This window comes from Amblyomma americanum, chromosome 9, assembly GCF_052857255.1.
Source record: "Amblyomma americanum isolate KBUSLIRL-KWMA chromosome 9, ASM5285725v1, whole genome shotgun sequence".
NCBI classification, from domain to species: Eukaryota; Metazoa; Arthropoda; class Arachnida; order Ixodida; family Ixodidae; genus Amblyomma; species Amblyomma americanum.
In genome coordinates, this window is record NC_135505.1 from 139,211,397 (window position 1) to 139,230,705 (window position 19,309).

A 19,309-nucleotide genomic window follows, 5' to 3' on the forward strand; every position below is an offset into this window, starting at 1 on the left:
AGGTGCATTCTTGAAGCGTGCAGCTAATGGTGTTCAAATTGACAGGTCTGAATGAGTATACTCAATGTCTTGCACCTAGTCCATCAATCAATCAGAATTATCAAGGGCTGCTTTAGAACCATTAATAGATGCAGCAACACCAGGTGCTGATCAGAACAAAAGCTTCTACTTACCTTGCATGCATAGGTGGGACCGATGCCCTTTTTTGTGGTACCAAGGCTGCAACAAAGTTGACAGCACGGAAGTCAGAAAAACTATGGCAAAGTTCACATTCAACCTTTCAAAGAGGCCCAGTGAACATACGGGCACTTCATGTAACAAGTCTCCTTCACTCTTTATTACTGTTAATAGTCTTATTAACATTCACAATTTATTACAAAAGCTTTATGCCAAAAATAATGGAAGAACTATCAGGCTTCCTTCATAATCACTTAAGAAGTGCATCCCCAATAGGGCCATGTAGAGGGTAGGAGCCCTGAGAAAGTTTTAAGTAAAAAAAAACTCACAGGACGGTTTACAGCTGTGTAACGTGATGTTCAGCGATAGCTGTTTAGGCGTTTAGTTTTGGGGACATATTCCTGGCGCACTACTGTAGTGGTCAAGTGGTGCACCCCTGCACTGGCAGGCGGCTGTTGCAAACAGAGCCACCCGTAGGCTTATGCGACCCAGGTTGACCAGCGCAACCAGTAGGTGCTAAACGCACCGAACAGTTACGCCGACGGCGGCGACAAGAAAGCCAGGGATGGGCACTTAACAGCTATCACAGTAAAACTGCAACCCCTGTGTCTTCACTCAATGCTGATACACTGTTTGCATGCTGATTTGCGTTATCTTTTTTAGTTCAACAGTTTGTTTGGTACCTTATTTATGGTAAAACCTCGTTAACTTGGTCCCCGTTAATTCGTAAATTCGGACTGCCGCCGGAGTCCTGACAAAACACCAATGCAAGTCTATGGTGTCAGAAGCTTGTTTATTCAGATGCCACGGGGCTCACATTGGTTAGTTTGGATAAGCCACCAAAAAGGGGGGGTGGGGGCATTCAATAATTTGGACATCTTTTCCACTCCCTTAAGTCTGAATCAACGAGGTTTTACTGTACACCTCCTGTCATCTGCCATCCACACAAAAGAGCACCAATGACAAAACAACTCCACAGTGTCTCTAACGCAGTCTCTCCGAGCTACTAGCTTGAAAAACAGCTACTAACAAGTAGACACAGCCAAATACATAGATCTGACTCTCACTTTCCTGTGTCCTGTATTCAAGGTCGATCTCTACAGCGACTGTGCAAAACTGTTCACCGCAATAAATTTTCATGCATTACTCGGAAATAAGGCAGCAGAATCGCGATGATACGAACACTGTTGATAGAATTTTTGGGATGATATGAATTCGTAAAATTCCGTACGGACAAAGTGCACCGTGTACAGTGTGCAATTCGGGATGTTCCGAACGCTGTCATGCTACACCACAGGTGATAAGAACGTGCGAGCCGTGACTGCACCTTCGAACACTAAGCACTCCCCGTACATCAACGACAGCGCAATCATTAGTTGTGCACCACACACTGCGAGCAGCAGCACACAGTGCACATATCGCAGACATCGCGATCGCCAGTCACACTCTGTGCACTGCGAATAGTGAAGATAAGATAAACCGTTAGCTGCAAACAGATCTGTGTGAACGTATTTCCCATGCTTCTGCATAAGTATTTTGTTCATTTTGGATCATATGTATGTTTCCGCGACCCCATGAGATTCGTATCACCGACATTCTAACGGCAAGTATTAGGCTTGTAAAAAGAGGCATTCCGTTTTGCACCAGATAGGCCAGAAGCATGAAAAGTTTACACTGCAAGACAAACCTTACGATGTATCTTACCAAGTTCAGCTCTAACACAAAGACAATTATGACTGTAGCAACCAGAAGAAAGTGTCATTAAACCAGAAATGAAACCAAGAAAGCACTTGACTCTTCAAGGCTGCACATGGCAAAGATCCTAACTTGTTAAGTTAGAAGATAAGTGAAGTCAGCCTTCATACACATCAGACAGCATACCTTTAAAAGAGTGATAGAGCCTATGAAAATAAACCTCGTACAAAAACCTTACCTCTTGGAGCCCTTTTCAATTTCTTGAAGGCCATCCACAGCTTGGTGGAAGTCAAAAACTGTGCAACGAAAAAAATTCTCAGCAAATGGAAGTCAGCTTTATTACCAGGCAGTATCATTTTCCTTATACAGCCCAACATGAGCGAATAAATTGCATATCTGCGGGCACAAATATTTCCCAACATGATTACTATTTGCTCTAAGCTTAGTGTATTCCCTCTCTTCCAGTTACGACTCCCACCATTTATCACATCAACGGAAGCACGACTTCTGCATTACTTGTGAAATAGACAGATATACTGTTTCCCCCCTTCCCCCCAAAAAAAACAAGTGCTCAAAAACAATCAATCACATGAGGGTGTGATTAGCAAGTTCTGATTGTGTTGTTGACTCATCCATGACATGAGCCCGTGCTTGAGTACATGCATAAAATGCCACAAAATCACACGTTCCTAACGTTTGTTGCGTCATGATTTATCACTATCAAGATCACAATATCACAACTGCTGTAGTTTCACTAATATTCTTTGAACACCGCTCTTCTCTTGCTTTGCTAAAGCAAGTCTAGAACTGCACTGAGCTAAAGCCACTTCTTTCAGTGTTCACATGCACCTAACCGGGAGTCAAAGGCTTGATGTTGTAGAAGAAGCAGAGGCAAAAGCTCCACAAACCTATGTGAGACCGGTCCGAGATAAGTAGCCGTGATGAGATCTGGAGACCTTTCTCCTCATTGGCCTTGATCTCGTCGAAGAGCTGCGGAACATTGATGACCACGCCATTGCCTGCATTTCAAGCACAGTGGCATTTTCACAAAACGCACAGCCGTCGGCATGCAACGAGAAACCAGCAATTTTTGCAAATATCCTTTTTCTTTAACTAGAAGTAAAAAAAATTAATCACAGAACCAGCACACAAGCCAAGCCGGCAGCTCGGAACAGTGCAGTATACCCAGGCACATGCTGAAGCTGTGTGTGTCATTCAGTCCCTAGATGAAAGCACACATCAATGTTTATCAATGTTTACATGCTAGCTATTCCGCCATGTCAAGTGTGCGACTGAATTGACTCGATGCTGCTTTGAGGCTAGACTTCATGACGGCGTAGGCTTTGAGAAGTTTTGATGTGAAGTTTCAAATCAGTTTTGAAAGTGAATGACAACAATAGGAGCTAAATGCATTCCACACTAAGCAAAAAGGAGAACATCGGGTATATACAGTTGAGCCCCGTTATAAGAAACAAGGAGGTAACAGACAATCGGAAAGTAACACTTGTCATTCACTTTGTTGGCCGCCCTATCTTCCCCACTGCCAATCAAACAAAAGTGAACAGCTGCCTCTTCTGCTAATGAGCTTCTGTAACAGGCTACTGTGAAAGTCCTAGTCACTGGGCGACAACATAAACACTGCGAGAGATCGGTAAGTAATGGAAACTATAAGAGACCTCTCATATAACAGACAAAAACTCCTCTCCAGTACTTGTCTGTTATAAGTGAGTTCAACTATGTAAACTCTCAACCAGGTCTCTGGTTAGCTTGAAACTGGTTTTCAACGGCAAGTGCAGCTTCCAATGGGAGACAAGCCTCCCGCATCTTTCCACAGGCTTAACTGTTTGCGGCACAAGATGACACTGAGGTGCGGCGATTGAACACGATAACTCACCGACGACACCCGTGCACTTGGTGTTGGTCAGGCCACTCGGTAACAGGTGGAAGTCATAGCAGACGCTCTCCACGACAACCGTGTGCCCCGCATTGTTGCCACCCTGCAGAGATAACGACAAATAAAGAAAATGAGACCACACTGCCGACAAAATCTTGCCAGCAACCCTGTGCTCCCTTGCTTTACCAAACACACAACTCTTGTCTGCTGTTCCAAGTGCGTGAAATGCCCTTAAGAATTGCTAATTTCCCATGACCCTCACGGCAATATTTCTCGAGCGTTCTCGATCTCGAGCATTCGCCTCGACTTTTTGCTGCCCATGAATGCAATTCCATTCCCACAGAATCTAGTCTGTTAACCTAAAAAATATTATATTCCCTGTTCCCTATGTTAACCCTTTGGCCAGGTCAGTTTCATCCACCCCATTTCTGCTACGATATCCTAAAATTCACTCCACAATCCACACTGCTCTTACATTCTCCTGATGCCGCCTTTTTTGTGCAGCTTAATGCACTGCCCTTAGTTTAATTTAAGGCCTTTTAATTAGTCTTCGAGACTAAGCCCGACAGCCAAGAACTGCTAGTAAATGCTTTAAACTTGAAGAATGTTAGTAAACTGCTATCCACAACATGAAGACATCGGCACTGGTTCACTCAAATCTCACAATTTTCCAAGGTCTTGGTTTAATTTTCCAAGGCAAAAGATGTTTAAAGCCGAGTGACCTTCTAGACACTACAGAAGTGTCCCCCTGTCAAGCTAAGATGCACTTTAACCTGAGGATGTCATCACAGAAAGGGGTCACATGACCATCATGCCAACAGCCTCTATGACACGGCCCACTCAAGAGAGCCCCCAAAGGCAAAGCTGCCAGCTGTCAATACAACACATTGCATAAACAAGTGATGCAAGAACCTTCCCGTCTTGAATCACCTGGCAAGGCATCGCATGCCGAAAAATAAAAACAAGAAACAAACAAGACTAAACAAATGGCCATTGACAGGTGCCCCACAGCCAGGCTCTGAGAAGCGTGCCAAGTTTTTGCTTGACAAAGTTGCGCCGGAGCCAACAAACTTGCGGAGGCAGCAATCTTTGAAAGACAACAACCTACCAACAACAGGCAGCAGCTGTAAGGAGACACGCCTGAAGCTTACAATGCACGGAGAGAAACGGAAAGGACCAGAAAGTGCCCGAGCTTTGTGCTGCCTTATCGGCAAAAACATCCTGTCAGGCAGGCATATGCTGACCGAAAAGGGGCGGTTCAGATATGCAGCATAGAAACTAAGCCTTTTTTTTTTTGAAACCAGGTCTCTTCTCCCCCAAATTTCAGGCATGGATGCAATCCTCTGCAGCCCTCTCATCCCGGAACTCCAGAGACTACACTTCCTAACGAGTTGCACACTAGCCATTCTCTCTTTAGGAACACTGAGGTCAAGTTGAGGTTGGCCTGAATGGTCAGATCACTGGATTCCAATGATATAGAGACTACTTTCACTGAAAACGGAGCTTTTCTAAGCTAAGGAACGCCAAAGAATGAAATACAGGCATAACAGTCGCTCGCCGTTGTCACAGGTAGGTTTATGTGGTTTAAATCTCCAAAGTGACTCAGGCTATGAGGGACGACATTGAGGAGGTCTGCGGATAATTTCAACCACCTGGAGTTCTTAAACGTGCACTGACATTGCACAGTATGTGGGTCTCTAGCATTCAGCTTCCAGTGAAATGAGACAACCATGGCCGGAAACTTTATTTCGGAAGCATATCATTGAGGCAAGGCTGTGCCACAATTTACTTCGCAATTCATTTCCAAGAGGTGAGCACAGAGTCCTTTTTTTTTATACTGACATCATGAGATTGAGTCCAGTAGCGGGAAAACAAGATGTTTCATTCTCATATCCTCCAATTTGCTCAAAAACGAATGCGTCTGGCTGCTGCACAAACATCAGCGTAGCCATAAAGGGCCAAGCAACCAATTTTTACTAACGAAAATTTGGTAGAGATGCGTCCACTATGCGTTAAAGACAGTAGTTAACCACACTTCCACCAGCACTTCCTACCTACCAACCAGGTGTTCTACACAAGTTTTTTCTAGCAGCTTGCTACTTACATTAGCGTAGCACCAACAAATCTTCAATAAAGCAGCTACAAACATGACTTTGAGCCCTGTTAATCAACCTAGAATGCACATTTTAAGAATGATTAATTTTCCTCCTCGAAATTGCCATTTATAAAATGCACAATACTGAACTGACAACCTGCACAGCTAAACAATGTACTAACTGGGTCACAAACGAACGAGAAGTGTTATCAGTTCAATGCATCACTGAACAACTCAGATGGAAATGTGGTCCAGGTTGTCAAGGCAGCAATGAAAGGTGTGGTTACATTTCAGTCGTAATATTTGCACTTCGAGCGACATTTGATCTTCCTGCACCATTTTGCTCCGTGCATGAAACTTATAAATGCACAAATAAAATCGCACTCAACTCATAAGTTGAAGGGGTGTAAACCCTATGCAAGACCCCTTTGCAATGCTCGAGAATACTTGTGTTGCATCTTGCACTCACTCCTTACAACTCCAGGGTTTACTCGGGTTCGAAAAAAGATATTTGATTTGCCCTGCCATCTACTGACCATTTGTTAAAAATCAAGTTGACACGTAACTTCACAGCTGAAAAGAGGGCAGGTTCGGCTGTTGTATTTTCTGCGGTGTAGTTCACCGTCCTCTGTCCGTGCCTGACTTACAACATATCACTACACGTCGTACCCCATTTTGAACAACACACTAGCAAACTGTTCCAACCCACGCAATGGCGACTCCTTATTGCTCACAACTTGCAAATGTAAATCTAAAAATGTGTCGACATATCCTTCAAAAACCAAATATTACATTTCTCGTTTATCGGTGTATGTTTTCTTGGAACAAATACAGTGCTATGGTCAAAAATGTGTCCAACATTATCCACCATTTCCTATAAATCCTCGTGTTGTACATCTAGCACGAAATGCATATTTGAAAACAGGGAGAAAAAAAAAATTGGCACACAGAGTGCAAGTTCTCCCGAAATACCTGGCACTCAAAGGGTTAATGTAATGTGACACAAGTTGTAGCACGGACCAATGCTACAAACTTAGACATCGTTTCATGCAGACCATGACCACAAGATCTCAGAAGCGGCGGATGTCTAACTATAACAGCTAACACTAAAAAAACGAGTTGATCACTTCACTGGATTAATCAAGTTGACCATTTTCCTCTGTTGCTTACCATGACCATGAAAGGCCGACAGTCCCTAAGGTCGCGGCACCTTGCAGCAGTGCGGCACAAACAAACAGAACCAATGTACAGAAGAAGGAAAAAGACAACATAAAAGACAAAAACAAACACGGCCAGAAACAATAAAGGACACTGGGAGTCTTGGAATAGAAAGCGGGAATGGCGAGGAGTTGGGGGCACAATGAGCGGCAGGAGATCGTACGCACACACCCACTCCCCGTTCTCTTCCCGCCAACCCCAGCACATCTTGAATCACCCCCCTCCCTCGAGACGAGAATAAACCCCTGGGACGCCAGGGCCAGACGTGTGTGTGTGTGCCGACCCACGATACGGTGAATGTAGTAGCAGGGTGTGTCACGAAATCGGGGCAGGCCACCGGCCAGAGCTCTGTAACTTGCCGGGGAGAGAATTTTGTGTCAAGTTTTTGTTTAATTCGCTCAGGCACACAAGGACACACACACACACGCTCGGAAAAAGTAAAACTTCTTCCATCTAATTAGTTCTTTTTGTCCACGAACCTAGTTCGTTAACTTTACCTTGTAGGAAAACATTAAACAGCTGAGCAAGCGAAAGGACCGAGAAATGTTATGTAGAGAAATAGGCAAATATGTAGAGAAACAGGCGACTGTGTTGTCACTTCTGAATGCACAAAGATGAGCAAGCTTGCATTTTCGTCTACAAATTCTTTAAAAAAAATATAGAGTACCACTTGGACGGTTCAAGCCTTGATTTGCAAGAAAGAATGCATGCATAGATAAGCTAATTCAGATGGATATGAAAAAAAAACCTATTTAATTCTGAACCAGCAACGTTTTCAGACACCTATTTAAAAACGTTTCAATGCCACTAAAGAAAAGCAGCTTTTACTTTGGAGCACCGGCATTTTCCTGGTACCAAGGAAAGACAAAAAGACCCTGATTGCATAAACGATTAAGTTACTCAGTAAGCCCGTTATAATGATTCGCAGCCTCAATGGACAAGAATGAACTCATCATTGTAAAGATGCTTTGAGACGGGGCACATAACTAGCACAAGCCAACACGTCGCGAAAGCTAAACCTTCCTTACCAACAGAACTTCCCATTTGCCGTTAACGCCCACAATACCTACACTTAAAGCTTGCAATACCAAACACAAAGCAACAAATTCCTCACTTTGACATGAATTCTGGTACAGCCATAACGCCGCATTTCTGCGCAGTTTTGCTTTATCGTGTCTCATCAGCGTTCCAGGATATCTCATTCTGCGTCGCACACAAAACAGAGAAGCTGTTTCCTAGCATGATGTACTGTCACAAAGTCAACTGAAATGGTGCAATACATCAGAGGTTACATTTCTTGTCAAGCACTTGAGATAAAACACGCCAAAGCAGTTTTTCCCCCTCATCCTTATCATGCGCTAAGAGCTCTCCAGTGCAGAGCAATCAGTTGGCACCCACACTTCTGATGCGACGTTAGTTCTGAGTAAACCTCCAGGAAGCTAACAAGATGAAGGAAAAAGAAACGCACATCACGGGAAAGTTCAAGTTTTTTCCCCCTCTTAAAGAGTTCAAGGAACTGATCCTGGTACACGTCAAAGGATACAGGACATCGAGGGGCCAACGGCTACTAAATGCACGTTGTCACACATTACTGCACATGCACACGCTTAACATTTCTACTTTTCTGCAGGAGATAAGACACATTAATGTGTATACTTCGGCATGTGTAAGCACAAGTATTCCAACATGAAAGAAAAATTGATAAGTTAATGCCCTTTTGAAATACTTAATGAAATTTGAACTATTTATATTCAGCTGTCCACCTGTGAGATCAAACTTGGAGCTATTATGTACTGCGACCTATTATGGCCATCCCCTCTCTGATACTTCCTGTAATCTTGAAGGTAGAAATAAAAAAAGGTAGTTTGAAAAGCTCTATGGATCACTGTAGTTATGTGCCACTTATATAAAGCACCTCATAGTTAAGTGCACATACAGTGCATAAGTGCCCAAAATCAATCAAGAAAAACCTTCTTTGCTTCCTCTTAATAGAGAAGGTTTGAAGTTTAATAGGAACTTGTGGCTGAGCACTTTAGAGCAGCTGTCTTTGGGCAGCACCTAATATATAGTCGCCACACCTTACTCATGCACTAATGGTAAACATACCTTCCTCACAAAACAGAGGGGGGGATCGGAAGGCAGAGAATCCGCCATTCTCATAGCTTTAATGAGTGTGCGATATATATTGATCCTACCACAGTGCCTTAATGGTTGCAGCATTCAGTTGCCGAGCATAAGAACGTGGGATCAAATCTTGGCCGCCGGGGTTTTGTTTGTAGAAAGGCAAAATGTAAAACACCCCTGTGTGCTGCCCGATGTCGGAGCACGTTGAGGTATCCCAAGTAGTAAAAATTAATATAGAGCCCTCCAACATGGCGTCTCTCTCTCCCTTCCTTCTTTCACTCGCTGCTTCATCCCTTCCCCCGTGACGTGGTTGAGACGTCTACCAAGAAAGTGACAGAGTTACTGTGCCTTCACCTGCCTTACAACCAATTTTAATTAATGCCTGTTGTCAACAATGACCGAATGATTTGAAACTTCTATCTTGAATGAATGCATTAACTGCAAGCAAACCAACAATTTATGACTTTAATAATAATCATACCAGCAAAGACATTAATGTTATCATCAGGAACAAGAAAGCCACATGACATCTAATGTCAGATTTGTCAAAGAAAGTGCGACGTTATGGAGATTATTAAGATTATAATTCTCAGCAGGACCTCTTATTAATGCACTATAAATAAACAGGACCAATCTTTTTACCACAGAACATCTGCTAGGCCTTCACAAGAGAAGCTCTCCAACAAACAACGACCAAGTTAACTAGGCAAGAATACCACATCCTGTTTACGATGTCCAGATGGTTGCAAAAGACTCAGACCCCGACTGCAATCTCACAAATACGACAGTTTCTTGGCACGTGCCATCTGGACAGGTGATCTTCTGATACAAGCATCACTACACAACACAAATGGTTTTCCATTGTCTGGTCTCGAGAGCAGGGCACTCGGACGATAATGCAAGAGGCAGTAACAATGAGTTGTAACACTGCCTGATAACAAAGCGGTTGCAGCCACTGCAATCTGGCCGGGAATCCCCTAACTGCGTCACTGGACACTTCACAACTGAGACTGCATTGGTGATTGCACGTTTGAAGGCATTCGGAGCATACATTCAGAGGAGCCCTCGCAAGAACTCAGCAGATGAAACGTTCCTGTGACATAAGCAAAGCTAGAAGGACCTCCTCACACAACCAGCCGCAAGCAGCAGCACGTTTCAAATGAGACGCATTAACAAAAGGCTCCACCAAAAGTAAGGCAATTCCTATTTCAAGTGTTTTCAAGAAAGGGCCTCAAAGCATAAATCCTAAGAGGAAATGAACTTTTGCAAAAAAAAATTGCGGGAAAATCAGAAGCACGTACAGTAAACAACATCCAACTAATTCATCATTCCTCACAAAGCAGCCTTGGAAAGCAAAAATGAACAAACTAGACCAGACCAAAGCAACCGTCGGGCATCAGCTCAAAAATAGAAAAGAATACCCGATAAAGAGAAACGCTCAACAGCAACTATGTGCAAAATTTTTCAAGTCACCAAATCTGACAGGTCAGGAATGCACTGTGCTTAACAATAGACAGACAATGGACGCCTGTCACCCGCAACAACAGGTCGCACGTCAATGCACCATTCTGACGTTGCTGCAAAAGCACTAAGGTCCCAAGGAGGCAGTTAACTGTTTGGCAAACAGTTAATCGCTGAATGACAAAAACACATTTCCTTGCGTCAAGCTCAAATGCCCTGCACACAGCAATAAAAATAATTGTGAATAATAATTATTCTTTAAGAGATGAGGTAAGCAAAGGATGGTTATGTACTCAGCAGAAAGTTCCAGACAAAGGTGAAGCGAGAAATGTACAATTCTTACCAAATCATATTGTACTTTTCGCTAGCGAGGACAGGATGACCAATGCAGTTCATTGCGAGCACTATACCAGGACTGCAGCATGCAGTTTCATGCGATGCACTGAGCAAATAAATTAAAAGCACTAGAGTCAGATAATGAGGCAGGAGAAACTTGGGCAAGACTGAGGTAACCAGACTTTTGGCGCGGCTGAAGTCCTGGTGCAGTGTTTTACAAATCATGAGTATTAATTCTCAAAACTTAACTTGCATCCACAATTAATCTATGGTTAAGAAAAATGTCATGCAGGAGGCCGGCAGAAGCTAAGTATAAGCCTTTTAAGAGGACACACCGGCCTTGAGCTTTTCCTTCCAATTTCAAAAATGAATGAAATTTAAATGCGAATTGAGGTAGTTCGAAACGGTAAAATCAATTTAAATTAGTCGTGCAAACATCAAGAAAAAGAACCACTCTGCTGATAACTATTCCTATTGCACAGCCAGATTTAAAAAGAAATAGAGTACTTAAAATATATTTACAGCCTTATACTTTTTCACTCTGTAGTGCATAAAAGTTTCTGTAAAATAGTGCGGCTGCCTTGCAATCAGATGCGGAGAGATAAAATTTCCTGTAGCTTAGATTGAAGATCTGCTCTCAACACTGCACAACCTAAACCTTCAGGTGCATTCCAGAGCAGTGGTTATGGTTGACTATGCTCTGACAGGTCTGAGACTGCTCTGAGACTGCTCTGAGACTGCTTCTTGCAAGCTGGGAATAAATGAGGCTTAACTATATTATTTTGCACCTCAACTACTGTGCTAACTACCAGCTACATAGCAGCAACAGTACAAAAGTGTTGAACTGCAAAACACAGCGACCAGAGCAAACGTCTTTGCATTGCCAAAATTCCGTGCCAGTAAGGGCCGAATTGAGCTGACCAACCAAGCTGCAAAAGGACACAATTACCCAACCCCACGGCACAGATGCAAAGCTCAACAAAGCGCGTGCGCTCAAATCCGTGACACGGCACAGAGCATGCAACAAACGGAGCCCACGACCCCGTTTGTGCCAGACACACGTGCAGGACGTTTCCACACTGCTCTGGAAAGGTTCCAAGTGGGGGAACAGAAAAGAGCTTGGCAAACACCCCTCCCCCACGGCAGACATAAGCAAAATGCATGGCTGCGAGAGCAATGCTTTGAATGCTTGCAGACAGCTGTTGCCTATCTGGACGGCAAGAGTGGAAGAGCATCCGTGATAACGCAATGTTTTTGTTGATAAACGCAGCTGGCTGGGAAGAGATGCAAAACCGCATGTGGTGCAAGAATGCCGACCAGCTAGAAACTGTCGCAGCAAACCGAGAAAAAGCTTCATTCGATGCCATCCGTGCGGAAGGCTTATTTCTGCTACACTTGAACTATCCGTAGCACTTCACTATTTTTCTGCTTGACCATCTTAATTAAAACAGAATGAATAATTAAGGAGCCTAACAATAATAGTTAAAAAGGTAACTATTGAATATCAGTTCATCATCCTGCTAGTCAGCACATCTTAGCTGCTTTTGACGTATTACACTGCTGACAACGCTATGCTGGAAAAAGAGCTCTTCTAACTCAAAAAACCTATTTTTGAAAACTGCAGAAAGTATTAGGTGAAAAAACACCCTGTATAGCGTCGCCAAAGTCTAGATTCATCGTGCACTGCACACAACACGAGGCAGGTAGCATCAGAGATCTGCATTTCTTTAATAGCTGCTGGAAAGGTGCCCTGAAACACGTTTTGCTAGCGGTGCAATTCTTCTGACTCAGTGACTCTCGATTCATGCCCCGTAAAGCCCTAATTCAAAATTCTACCTTAACTCTGCTGGCCCGACACAGGCGTGCACCATGCAAACAATTGCTCATTAGAGTGCTGTATTCCGTAAAAAACACTTTCAAACGCATGCTCATGGACAGTCTGCATACAGTGATTGATTCGCTGAAGTCACTTTGGAGTAGCTAGTCTGTGCACAGTGCTGTGATTGGCTGAAGTCACTTTGGAGTAGCTAGTCTGTATACGGCAATGTGACAGGCTGAAGTCACTTTGGAGTAGCCAGTCTGTATACGGCAATGTGATAGGCTGAAGTCACTTTGGAGCAGCCAGTCTGTATACAGCAATATGATTGGCTGAAGTCACTTTTTGGAGTAGCTAGTCTGTATACAGCAATGTGATTGGCTGAAGTCACTTTGCAGTAGCTAGTCTGTATACAGTAATGTGATTGGCTGAAGTCACTTAGGAGTAGCTAGTCTGTATACAGCAATGTGATTGGCTGAAGTCACTTTGGAGCAGCTAGTCTGTGCACAGTGCTGTGATTGGCTTAAGTCACTTTGGAGTAGCTAGTTTGTATACAGAAATGTGATTGGCTGAAGTCACTTTGAAGCAGCTAGTCTGTGCACAGTGCTGTGATTGACTGAAGTCACTTCGGAGTAGCTAGTCTGTATACAGCAATGTGACTGCCTGAAGTCACTCTGGAGCAGCCAAAAGCACGTTTTGACACAAGAAAGTGAATGTTTGGCAGATTAAACTGAAACCAAGGAGAGCATAAGATAGTTTTTTTTTGTATCATTGATTGCTGGCATACATTAATAGTTGTAATTATCTTTTTAAAGTGAAAGATCATTAATTCAACACAAAGTAGCAGAAAAAACACACACATGCCGCTGGAAACATACACATCTGCATCTCGCGTAACATGCTCTGTCAACTGACCTATGGCAGCTGTTCCTCCCCCAAACACTGACACATTTTTTTTTCAGCCATGAAAGATACGTCAACGCAGGTGGTCTGTGCGGGTAGGTTTATATTAAGACGGGCATTCTGTCTGTGCCAGATTGCAATTAAAAATAATTATGTAAAATTAATTAATCACCTTTTTTGTTGCATGGAGCAAGATTATGTTGCAAAATTGATGGCCATTAACACTGAATGCAAGCCCAGGATCGCAGTTCTATTTATTAATCTTAACTCAACGCATCTGAAAATTTTTTTAAAGGAGCATAGACACCTAACTTTTCGAAACGTGTTTTCTTGTTTGTAATGATGCGCAAGGCATTATTACACATGAATTACCACCTGGTATTCTCCTACGACTGCTGAATAATTTATAATCGCATTTCTTTCTCAGGCTGTTTTGGTTTAAACAGCCGGATAAGGCCTGTGACGTCAACATGTGCCTACACGTCACGTGAAACATGAAAAAACTGCAATATAATCGCTGCTTCCACATTCGTTGCCATTCCGGCTCTTGAGGAAGGCTGCCTTCAGCACTCAGTAAATTAAAGCGATGAAGCAGCAATTATACAGACGTTTTTCCATGCCTCACATGACACAAAAGCACTCTGACGTCACAGCCGGCGTTCGGCTGTTGAAACCGAAACAAAATGACAAAAAAAAAACTCGATAGTAACTAATTTAGCGGTCGTAGATGAACACCACATGATGATTCATGTGTAGTAGTGTCTCCCACATCATTCTAGAGAAGAAAACATGCCACCAAGATTGGGTGTCTATACTCCTTTAAGCTGGCTTTCCCACATCAGCCGAGGCCACATAGGTGGGGGGGGAGAGTGTGAGGCGTCATATGCACCAGTGAGATTGTTGCTCAGTGTGTTCATGCCCGCGGTATGTTCGGTCACTCGAGATGGAGGCACCTACGGGCGAGCAGCCAACGTGTCTCGCGTTACTTGAAGCATAGGAGCGGACTTCGCTCTGTCACGTGCACTCCCGACGCGCGCGCTCTGCGTGATCTTATTCGGATCTTACGCGTGATCTTATTCGGCTAGTCGTGCCCTCATGATCCACGCGAGACAGCATATTGAATACCCTTCAGCTCTCGGCTGCCTGGCGCCAAATCGGGTCCGCTCGAACTTCAAAAAACGATCTCGCTTATATTCGCATACCAATGGCCAAATGTCATGCGATACCTGCTTTAGCTCCAGCCCTAAAGATGCACGACTGAGAACGAGGGCAGACAGTAGTGGTGGTTATCTGGCCATGTATGTCGTGTCATGCTAGGTGCCGTGCTCTGCGGTGAAGAAGCTTTAAGAGGCGACGCAACTTACGGCGCAAGGATTCCACTTCAAAAAAAAAAAAAATTTTCTCACTTTTCGCAAAAGTCATCAGGATTAAAACTTTGGAAATAAAATGCAATAATTTGTTCTACTGAACTCCCCATCGTTTGTATTTTTACTTGGATCAACTCACGGTGAAATGTTAACAACTCAATTCATTTTCCTGGAACTTCAGTATTTTTCCTTTTCAATGCATTCAGTTTCATTAGCTGTAAGATTTTTTTAGAGGTAACAGACATCTAGGGCAGCAAAAGCAAAAAGGCTATTTCCTAATTCTCGAGAGTGAGTTGAAATATTTTTTAAATCTCAAAACAGTATAACTTTCACGTTTTAATTTCTCTCTAAAAAAATAAATATACTACACAAAAATGTGTGATCTGAAAGCCAGAATCTGTGCAAATGTCATTAAAAAATTTGGATTTTTTATAAATTATCGAGTAGTGCCTGCTTTCGTGCCTTTTCAAGACATCCAAATTGCGTTCACGTCGCAACGCTAATTTTTTCAGCAAAAATATTTTACGCTTAGATTACACACATTGCGATAAGCTTCCATGAATTTTTTTTTACAAATCGGACGTGGTCGAGCACGTCTGGGATGTTTGGTGTGAAATGACCCTATGCAGACACAAAAATGTAGTGCACAGTGACCATCTTCAATGGCAGAAGAAACTGAAAAACTCTAACGGGGAAAAAACTCCAGTTTAATGACAAAGAAAAAAGAAAAACATTCACATTTCCTTTTATGTTAATAAGGAATCAAACCCAAGTACTACTTCTTGTGGTCTTATAAGGTACACACAGCAGAAGGTCAGGCAAGTGATTGAAACAATAACAAAAACACAAAATAACGCCCATCGCTTGACATTACCTGTTATTTTTTTTTTAATTTCCCATCACAATGCATTAGCCTGAAACAGACCGTTGCTCTATCAGTTCGGCCGTGCTGTCATAACAGTACCGCCCATAACTTGACCACCTGTCAGCCGCAGTTCACCGCTCTACATTTAATGGAATGTGGATCTTGACATCCTGAAACTGTATGCAAGCTCCAAGGGACTGACCTTCGTAAAGTAACACTGCATGGGCATGAGAATGTCAGCCTGTGAAGCGAAATTAGTCCGAGACACGCACATACAACTTTGGTAAGCTGAGGTAATGTGAGTGCATGCTACAGAGAGATCACCTCCCATTTTGTGGCGATATGCGGGGGTTTAATGCTTCGAAGCTACAGGTGAGCTTTGATGGACTCCATAGTGGAGGGCTTCGGACTGAGCTTGACCACCCAGGGTTCTTTAAAATGAGCTGACATCACAGAGGTCACACATGTCTTAATTTCACCCCCATCGAAATGCCGTCGGGATTCACGGCCAAACACAGACACCACCGCAGCGGGTAGCTGACATTTCAAGACCACTTTCAAGAAATTGGAAAAATTGATTCAACAAAACATAACACCCTTCCACATGTATAACATACTATTTTTTCTCCTACACAATAACTGAAAATAATAACCAGGCTAGCCATATTATTTTGGCGACCAGACCCAACAGCATCCTCTTTACAACCATAGATTACTTTTCGACGTTCCCTGTGTCCCTGGCTTTAACCTCCCTGTTCATATAAGTGTTTCCCAAAAATCCTCACAACACAACTGTAGTGCCAATAATAAAAAAAATTTATGCCGAGTATCAGAAACCGGATGCAATTTCTACGCCAAGCACCTGCTGTATTAACAAACTGCTGACATTTGAAGGCGGATGTAGATGGCATGTATGTTTCACCAGTATTTGGCAAGCTACCATACTTCCTAATGCTACAGATTTGTGCTTCAATCTGCTTCTTCCTGGCACCTATTTTACTTTACTTCTTTGGAGGTCAAACAACTACACGTCGGAAATGACGAACTCTAAGCTTACACAGGTAACTTGCATCTAGGGCATAAGAATTGCTACAGATATGTCACAGGCGTAGGGGCAAATTCACAAAGGTATTAAGGTGCAAGTTAACAAAGCCACAGACAAGGCGTGTTTAACACTTCATTAATGACGTCTGCCTACCAACAATACCAGCCAATACCTCGAAGACACTCCAAGAAGGTTCGCGAACTGTCACGCCCCAACTTTCGAACCACGCAAAGGTCCTTCACGGACAAACTTCCGCTCGCGACTTTCAAAAACAAATCCTAGCTACTTCGAGCACAAATGTGGCGCATAGTGCCCGACAATCTATCGCTTCCCTATCGCGCAGTCACGAGAAACGTCGCCGCCTTATCAACGAACACTGCGCGCATTCCGTATGTTGTCCAAAGCATGAGCATCTATCTAGATGCCCGCGGCTTGACACGCTGAAGTTCCCGCGCTTTTGCCTCGAGAGAAGCAAAAACGAACGGCTTGAGCGACGAGCAAGCAACCCGGCCGCAGAAACTCGATAACAGCCCCAAGCACAGAAAGCCGGTGCACTCATCGCGCCTTCGCGAGCGAGCCAGCAAACAGGCGCTCAGCGAAATCAAGGTCACGTGAAGACCCCCTGATGTCACGAGCTGCTACAGCCGTTTACTCGACCGCCGGGCGATTTTGGGCAAGGAAAATTGGCAGGAACACACGTTTCCTTTCACTAACGACTAACAAGCCATTTCATGGATTACCTGTGACCGAAACGCTCAACCGCTAACGGTCAAGTAAAGTTCGAGCGCCAAAAAAAAAAAAACGACCTCCGAACGGGAGGGCTTCCCAGCAAGTTGCGCGGCGGCACGCGCGCCAAGCGAACATCCTCAACCCTCGATTCTAGTCGAAGCAAGCTTGAATAAAGTACAGAAACCACAGAATGAGACAGGTTTTGTCCGGCCACAAACAGTGACTGACAAAAACGGACGGACTGTCACTGTGGCTTTGGTTTCTGCCTTCACCGGTGAAAAGCGCGCGACGAGCTCCCGAGAGCCGGCGGCTTCGGCGCCCAAAACGAAAAAAGTGAAATAATTCACGCCGCAGGCACATTTAAACGATCGCGAAAACATACCGCGCGACACGTGCGCAGCTGAACGTGGTTACGACAAGTGGGAAACACGACGTGAATGTGAGCTCACCTGACACCGGCACACGATCTGTGTTTCGCTGGCCAGGAGATCGACGATTTTACCCTTGCCTTCGTCTCCCCACTGTGCGCCTAGGACGACGGTGGCCCGGCTCTTGGGCTCAGCCGGAGACCAGGACATGCTGTGAGGTATCATGCTGTTGCCGTTGATGCCGTTTGCGCAGCCGTAGTTGTTTATGTAATTCGACATGACCGTCGTCACTGCAGCAGCTCACCGCTGCTTGTATGGGGCCTAGCTAGCAGCCGACCGCACCGCACAAGCCGCCTGGCAAAGATGGCAAGTGGCGTGGATGTTGGCCGGATGAAAAGCGGACACGAGTCGCATTTTCGTAGCGTCCGCAGTCACGTGTCCGTGTCTGATGCGACTATGAAAGTGTTTTGGTAGCCTACTGTACACCTGTACTAACTCCGCTTAAAACAAATATTCTGAACATTGTTCCCATATTCGCATTCAACGTGTAACACCAACGTCGAACTTTTTCCTCCCACTGGCCTGCTAACCTACTAGAAACCGCATCGCAATCATCACTCAAGCCATGTGACAAGAAAAATAGGCGCGGGTTTCGAATGTTAGCTTTGTTAACAATGGTACAGCTTTCACTGCCAACGCACGAAACAGACAAACGGGACACCACGGATTGAATACACTCTAAGCGCGCATAACAAAGACATGTAAGCCCCTATGCGATAAAGAATAGACATTGCTTCGACATGAAAGGCGCGAAGAGGACAACAAGAGATAGAAGACGCATATGCGCACCTATTTATATGTGCTCGACGTGTGCCGTTGTCGGTGCCACACGTTTTCTACCGTAGTCAGATACAACTGCGCTGTAGTTTGTCTTCATACCTGGCGTGACTTACACTCAGCTTTGAGGTCAGAGCCGTCTCAGCCGTTGTTCACTTGTTAAAAAAGAAGAAACCAAACGACCTTTGAGAAGCAAATTCCATTGTATATTGTTTAGCTGTAGTAGGCGAATATGACGTGGTGACGTACTATCGGCCGCAAAAGCAGCAGAGCGACTGCGGCGCTGTTGTCTCACCCTCACTTTAGCCCTCGCCATGGAGGAAGGAAAGCACACTATGTCCGTCACTATGCCCTCGCTCTCTCGTGTGTGCTTGTCACG

At 44.1% G+C, this 19,309-nt stretch overlaps 1 protein-coding gene across 1 annotated transcript in view; it reads right to left on the reverse strand.

The window, feature by feature from the left end:
* Positions 1-18,697, reverse strand: part of Adss (adenylosuccinate synthetase) — a 41,932-nt gene extending 23,235 nt beyond the window's left edge. The window contains exons 1-5 of the mRNA XM_077637709.1: positions 18,175-18,697; positions 3,767-3,869; positions 2,781-2,891; positions 2,111-2,168; positions 174-219 (exon numbers count right to left, since the gene is read on the reverse strand). Coding sequence (XP_077493835.1) covers positions 174-219; positions 2,111-2,168; positions 2,781-2,891; positions 3,767-3,869; positions 18,175-18,372 — 516 coding nt within the window. The 5' untranslated portion in view covers positions 18,373-18,697. The remainder of the gene's footprint in view (positions 1-173; positions 220-2,110; positions 2,169-2,780; positions 2,892-3,766; positions 3,870-18,174) is intronic.
* Between the last annotated feature and the right edge of the window lie 612 nt (positions 18,698-19,309).